The 7,622-nt window shown below is 36.2% G+C and overlaps 1 protein-coding gene across 1 annotated transcript in view; it reads left to right on the forward strand.

Annotated features, from left to right (window-relative positions):
* Positions 1 to 7,383, forward strand: part of LOC117119382 (sodium- and chloride-dependent creatine transporter 1-like) — a 10,212-nt gene extending 2,829 nt beyond the window's left edge. The window contains exons 3-10 of the mRNA XM_033264184.1: positions 530 to 662; positions 804 to 1,042; positions 1,491 to 1,615; positions 1,921 to 2,036; positions 2,816 to 2,950; positions 3,165 to 3,371; positions 3,942 to 4,112; positions 4,759 to 7,383. Of these exons, the coding sequence (XP_033120075.1) occupies positions 530 to 662; positions 804 to 1,042; positions 1,491 to 1,615; positions 1,921 to 2,036; positions 2,816 to 2,950; positions 3,165 to 3,371; positions 3,942 to 4,112; positions 4,759 to 4,995 (1,363 nt within the window). The 3' untranslated portion in view covers positions 4,996 to 7,383. The remainder of the gene's footprint in view (positions 1 to 529; positions 663 to 803; positions 1,043 to 1,490; positions 1,616 to 1,920; positions 2,037 to 2,815; positions 2,951 to 3,164; positions 3,372 to 3,941; positions 4,113 to 4,758) is intronic.
* The last annotated feature ends 239 nt before the right edge of the window (positions 7,384 to 7,622 follow it).

Genomic DNA, 7,622 nt, shown 5'->3' on the forward strand with positions numbered 1-7,622 from the left:
ACGGGGGGGGGGGGGGTGTCACGATATGAAGTTCAAGCCGCCACGCCACCTCCCCCCACCATGGTTGGTGAAATAAGTAGTAAACAATCGAGCTCTCCTTTCTCCCATTGCTGGATCGCCACTGAACTCATGGGTTCACTCCCTTTACCCTTTCCTCTCTTTAACTCCAATTTGTCTCCCTCTTTTTTTATTTTTCGACTTGACCAACATGGGGGGAGGGGGCACGGCCCTCATGACCCCCGCTGGATCCGCGCCTGTTAAAGAAGAAAGTGATTATTTAGAATTAAATTATCGCTTTCTTCTTGTAGTTTAAACTGTGCACGGCTATGTCAAAAATCAAGAAAACATCCAGATCAGCATAGCTAAGCCGTCTAGACTGAACAAGTAGCCACACTGTGTGCGCTGAACAGTTGAGATTTCACAAAACTTGTTCTTCGGAAAAGAGTAGAGCATTGCCCTTGCATTTTATTCGCAATCTTTCGACTAGATCAATAACATATCTAACTAAATCATTTTAATTGTACCACAGAAATCGAGTTTTGAAAATATCACCTGGAATCGATGAGATAGGCAGTCTCCAGTGGGAACTTGTTGGATGTCTGGCTGTAGCTTGGGTTCTTACCTATGCCTGCATTTGGAAAGGAGTCGCTCAGACTGGAAAGGTACTTCAATTTTTTGTTTGAGTTTTTTGTAAGTTTCATCATTAGCAATAAGTCCATACAGCCATTAGGTGACCAAGATGGTTCTCCAAATTGCAATCAAATTTTTGTCATGGACCTCATTAATTGTCAATATTCTTGCAGATTGTCTGGTTTACAGCTTTGATTCCGTATGGCATTCTGACAGCACTTCTGATCCGTGGACTGACTCTTGAGGGACATAAGGACGGTATCGAATACTATATTACGCCAGAGTGGGATCGTCTGTCCAGTCCGACCGTTTGGATCGACGCTGCAACGCAGATTTTCTTTTCCTATGGAGTTGGAATTGGATCTCTGATTTCTCTTGGAAGTTACAACCCATACCGTAACAACAGTTTAATGTAAGCAATTTGTCTATATGCTCTTAAACACAATATTTTTGAAGTCGATATAATGACGTCCCGTAATTGCTTACTTATGCCGCGACAAAACCGGAATTCTATTAGCCCTTGTCGACGGTGTCGCGTATTAGCATATAATGTATGCATGTCCAAACAGGTCTAACAGCTCCTTTCTTCAAGTTCCCGATAGATACTTGTCGCCAGAGTAATGTCTTAGACAACTAAGTACTCTGATATTCCTAATCTTTGTTGTCTGATTCTATTTGACCGAAGTATAAGATCACCGTAGATTCGATGTTTATCTACTGAAACGATTAGAGTACGTTTTAGTATTCATAAATAGCATGATACATCAAGTTTTACGTCTCGCAGGAAAAGAATAGAATTTAATTATTGCTTGGAAAAATTAAAATACCAGTCACGTTAATAACTTTGCTTAAAATTTCAGTGATACTTTAGTGGTTGGAGTGGTAAATGCCGGAACAAGTCTTTTTGCTGGGTTCGTAATATTCTCAATTCTTGGCTTCATGGCAAATGAACTTGATGTTCCTGTATCGGAGGTTGTTAGCGAAGGTTAGTGTGAATTTCCATATTTGATAAATATAGAGTCATACATTAATTAAAAGGTCGGAAGTAATAGCATATAATTACGTATGAAACAAATTGGAACGAACATTTTTATTAATAGGCCTATTTATTATATATGAATTTCATCTATTTTAACACGTGTTTGCTGTAAAAAAAAAGTAGATGGGTACAGTTTATTTAAGTAAATTAAATGCGACACGTTTTTGTGAATCGATAAACAAAAGTCATATCTTAAATTGTACTTAAAACTGAAATTATTATTTTTGTGTGTGTATCAAATATTTTTACAGGTCCTGGTCTTACTTTCATTGCGTACCCGACTGCCGTATACCAAATGCCGCTCGTCCCTCAACTGTGGTCTGTCATATTTTTTCTCATGTTGATTATGCTTGGTCTTGACAGTCAGGTAAAGAAACTTTGAATTATTCCATGTCTTCATATCATTATTTCCCACAACACTATCTTTTTTTTTGTATTTTTATCTATATAAGCCTAAAGGTCTGTTTATGCTTAAAACGATAACGATAAAAAGCTAAAAAGCAATTGTTCATATAGAAAATAAAAGAAATAAGAGAAGTTTTTACACTAGGACGATTCGATAAAGATTTATCAGTTATGCGATAACAACATGTTTTGACAAATCAAATCAGGTGACGTCATGATCATGGAAAAACATTAAAATCGTAGTAGTAGCAACGGTTTTAAGTAAGTAAGTAACAGTAACATTTATTCAAATCGAAATATGTGAAAGTAAACAATTAGTATCTATAAATTACGATTTAGGAATCAGATTAGAAGTTAAAAACTTGTCTAAAAATGATCCCTTAACAAAAGAGAATGTAATATATATAAGATAACATTTTTAAAATAAATATGTAAATAAACAACATGCAAATTGTGTATCTCGTATCAGATTATGTTTCTCTTAATTTAAAATTTTGTCAAATGAACGGTATAGAGCATGTGATTATGACGTCACCTGATTTGATTTGTCAAAATATTTTGTTATCGCATACACGATAAATTGTTATCGAATCGTCCTAGTGTAAAAACTTCTGTTATTTCTTTCATTTTCTATATGAACAATTGCTTTTTAGCTTGTTTATCGTTATCGTTATCGTTGAAGTATTAACAGGTCTTAAGCCTTATCCAACCATATTAATTTATTGTTTTATTTTTTTACAGTTCTGTGTTGTTGAAGGATTCATCACTTCTGTAATGGACTATTTTACTCAGTACAAGTTACGCGAGAACAGAACAGTGTTTCTGCTTATTGTCTGTGGGATCGATTTCTTGCTTGGATTAGTCTGTGTTACAGAGGTAATTATATTTTTAATCTAAAATACATTGCCATGAACCCACTCCCCTGAGATAGTTTTTTTTTTCCAAATGTGTCGACAGAATGAAAGTAAGGCCTACATTTTGAATTAAGTATAACATTTGTGCAAATTTTGAATACATTTGTAAAATATATATATTTTTTATTTGAACCATATTTAATGAGGGTGTTCCATCAGCAGAAGCTGATCATTAGGGACCCTCAAATAAGCTGATTATAGACATGGACTCATATGCAGCGAGTGGCATGTGTTTACTCTGGGTTGCGTCGTGGGAGTGCGTGGCAATTTCATATGGACTTGGAGTAAACAAGTATTATAAAGCAATATCTACCATGATGGGCTTTACTCCAGGCTGGTTCTGGATAATCTGCTGGGCAGGTACAGCACCGATGGTCAGCATTGTAAGTTTAATTTATCGTCTGTTTGTGTATCTACATCTATATTGGCGGAGTGCTTGTGGCCCGAACTCTCATCGGGGCCCAAAACCCTCGCTGTGTCCATGGGCAAAGCACCTAACCTTTTTATATCTCTATTCTATGAGTATAGATGGATTATAGCATATGATGAGAAGGATAACCGATTCGTTTTTGCGGAATGCGTGGTGGCTCCGACCCTCAATAAGATTTCACACTCTGGCCCAAACTAGGCACTCCGGCCTTTGAACCCAGAGCTCCGGTTGGTTGGTTGGTTGGTTGGTTGGTTGGATGGGTAGATGGATAGATTCATTTATTCGGTGTAACCACTAAGAATAACTCACGAACGTATGAAGAAGATTTATTCCCAGTGTATGGTCGTTCCGGTGGTGATAACTGTACCTGTATATTACACTAGTTGGAGTTTACTTTCTGCAATAATACAATATAATCATTTCAAAAGAAATTAAAAAAATACTAATTATATAAATAAAAGTTCTGCACGATTGTATTGAAAACTACACGAATATATTGGTAATTATTTCTATTTTGATACAGGGAATTTTCGTATTCAGCCTTGTCGACTATCAGCATGCAAAATATGGCGAAGATTATTACTACCCTGTGTGGGGTGAAATCCTAGGCTGGTTCATGGCGCTGGCATCAATGCATTGGATTATCACATACGCTGTGTATCTATTCCTTACAACACGAGGATCACTTTCTGAGGTAAGAAGTCACTCTTTTAACTGAAGTAGAATATCTTAATAAGACATTATTAAATCAAACAATGCGTGCGATAAGTGAACTAAGTGTAATAAGTCTAATAATATAGGCCTATTACGTATAATAACGTCATAAGTTTAATTTCAATTTAGGCCTAAATTTCAATTTATTCACCTCCCTTAGGAGAAAATATTCCAGTATACATAGGCTACATTAAACTACCTAAAATCCATAAAATATAAAATCATGCAGCACATACAAAAAAGCAGCACATACAAACAAAAGAAGTAACACATTAATTAAATAGAGTTAAGATAATAAAATCCATTCAAAAAAGGTCGCAACAAATTCAGAACTGTTAAAATCATTAACAAAAATGGCAAACTTAACACTGTTACAAACACCATGGGAACACAATCAACAAACTTGCACGATTTTAAAACATTATGACGGTAATTTTATTGTTAAATATTATGTTACAAATGGCAAATTCATAATGATTACCGTATGGGTGTTTATGAATAAGACCAATAACTTGTTGACGTTCAGTATAAGTTACACTCGGTTTATTGTGAAACGTAATTCCATTATAACGTAATTTATGACATCAAAATATTAAACTTTAAATTATTGTATCATTTTCTTACAGCGTTGGGAATACGTTACAACGAATAAATTTGATTTTGAGTTGATAGAATTAAAAGAACAAAGAATAGAAGCGCGTTTAGAAAGAAAAAGAGCAGAAGCAGCAGAAGACTTGGAGAACGCAAAGGACAGTAATTCGGACTCAATTCAAGCTCGTGATAATATCAGTACGCCACCTGAGTATGAAAATATAGCTTATGTGTCCGAGAACGGCGATGGGGAATCGTTATCGAAGATGTAAGCACTTAGGAATAGACTCTAACACATTATTCCAATTTTGTTTGAGGGTGGCAGAGGGAGACAAAGACACGCGGATGTTTAAATGACATGCACATCAAGCAACCTCAGATAGTATGGACTGAGAAAAACTTATGGAGGAACAATGCAATGGTCTAGGTTTCGCACTAGTTCAAGCTAGACGCTCGCGTTACGTTGCCCAACTACTACACATGCTCATCAGCACAGTCAATTTTCATTGTAAACCAATTGAACTTAGACGAGAGAGAAATACTACTGTACCTTCTCGTCACTGGATCAAAAAATTGGCAAACATTCACAACTTGTGTAAGCTCATCAGCTTATTATACATACATTCAATACCTACATCCCTACCAAGTGTTCATATTGTACAACGTGGAAAATGGTAGATAAATTGCCTTGCTCACAAGGATACAAACGAATAGGACAACGGGAGATTCGAACTCAAACGGGTTTAGCCGAAGGGCATACTTTGTCTGCCTTATCAGGTCCGGACCACGAAATTCGATGAGACCACGACGTGACGACAAGCGCTCACACAGACGAATTCGTCAACCAACAGTCAGACGACAACCATTGACAAACGTATTGTGCGTCAGCAAAAACGTGCGCTTCCATATTAATTTGTTTAAAATGCAAAATTTACGCACAGCTAAGTAAAAGAGGCAGATACACCAAAGGGATGAGTTATGTCCAGAACCTATAATTTGGTTGTTAAAGAAGTAAAATCCCTCCTGTTGAAACTGCTGATGATTAAGTTATATATTTCACTATTTTATAACCCTCAAACATTAACCAATTCATGTCATTACAAATAGGTCTACAACGTCATGAAACACGGGTGCAGACTGTCTTAATCTATCAAATACTGACGTTTCGAAATTACCAAGGGTATTATAAAATACTGCTGAGTAAATTAATAATTAATAGTTTATATCATTAATAATAATAGCTACTATTATTGAGTACGTTTAGATTACAAATATTATTAACTAAAACAAAGGCCTAGCATTGATCAGTGGCGGATCTACACATTTGGATTAGAGCGTGCCCAGGAAGGAACTTTCACAGATAGAGGATTTACACCAACCAACCATGGTGGGGCTGAGGTAAGAAAGGAATGACACATCTAGATGGCCGGAAATGACACTTTCATATTTAAATTTAAATATAATTTTCTTTGTTTTGTTTGTTTTTTTTTTTTCATTTTTTCGTTTTTTTATTTTGAAAAAAAATAGAAGGGGCGGGCTGGCTTCCATCCCCTTTAATCCGCCACTGATGATATCGATATCCACAATCTTTTTTTTTGGTTTTGAAATTCGATTGGTATTCTATATTTTACTAGGGCTACTAGAGGGAGAAAATTAAGTCGGGCACTCACTGCGTCGTACGACTGTCGGCCGACGAATCCAACTCTGTTCCCTGTGAACGCTCGACGACACGACAGCGTCGGTTCGCTTCCTGAGTTCTGATTGATTGCGCATTTTTTCGCTAGCAATAACTCCGATGGAAATGTGAATGCGCATGTGCATGAGCTGACGCTTTCCATAAGCGCGAATAAATTCGCCTAGTGGAAAACAGGCTTCAGACGACGTAACACTCATGCAGATTATCGGTGGCAGTCTGAACGGATCGTCATTAAGAAACGATCCGTTGTACGACACTGTCTGAGTTGGCCTTTAGACGACGCGACACCGTATGCTGACTAAATTGGTAGCAGCCTGAACGGTCGTCATTAACAAACGATCCATTGTGCGCGCGTCGTCGTAGCGTTGTGTTCCCCATATCGCGTCGGCCGACGACCACCGCTGTGCACAGTGAGTGTCCGGCATTACACGTACATAGTTCACACATCTCCGGACCTACTAGTCATACAAACATGGTTGGACATAGTATTCTCAGTCTTTATATGATTAAGCTCTAAAAATTCAAAAAAAATTCTCCAAGGTTTACATTTGGCTTCAATATATTGGACTAAAACATTGATGACGCAACAATTAATGACATCTAATATTGATCACACGTCATCTCCGCACTTGCGTGGTTTGGCGCGACAACAAGTTTGCGTGATGAAGGCAGCTTCCAATATACCAGTCTAAGGTACCTAGTGGAAAGCTTGTATTGCTCGCATTGGTATATACAGAATATCTGTTTAAACATATAAAGGCTGAGAATAACGATATTTAATTTAGTAGTGAAAGTGTTTGTTGTATTCCGGGATATTATGTAAATAGCAACTTTTTAAAAGTATTAGCATTATTGTACCACGTGACTGATCACGTTACTTGATTTATCAGAATTGAAGATTATATGTACATTACAGATTTGCTTCGTGTGATTTCAATAAAGATATGTATATATGTATAACAAATAGTCCATTTTTATTTATACTTATTCCGTGTCAATTCTTTTATTTACTAATATCTTTAGCCAGGATGACACAATCATTTTAAAGAAATGTTTTTCATTGTGGTCCTGGAAAAAAGAAAAAAATAAATAAATAATAATAATAATAATATTATTAATAATGATAATAAAAATCATAATAACAAAAATAATAAACAACAAAAAAATAATAATGTTAAAAAAAACACTAAAAAAAACACCCAA

The sequence above is a fragment of the Anneissia japonica genome, unplaced genomic scaffold (genome assembly GCF_011630105.1).
Source record: "Anneissia japonica isolate Jap-2015-1 unplaced genomic scaffold, ASM1163010v1 scaffold287827_len377088_cov200, whole genome shotgun sequence".
Taxonomy (NCBI): Eukaryota; Metazoa; Echinodermata; class Crinoidea; order Comatulida; family Comatulidae; genus Anneissia; species Anneissia japonica.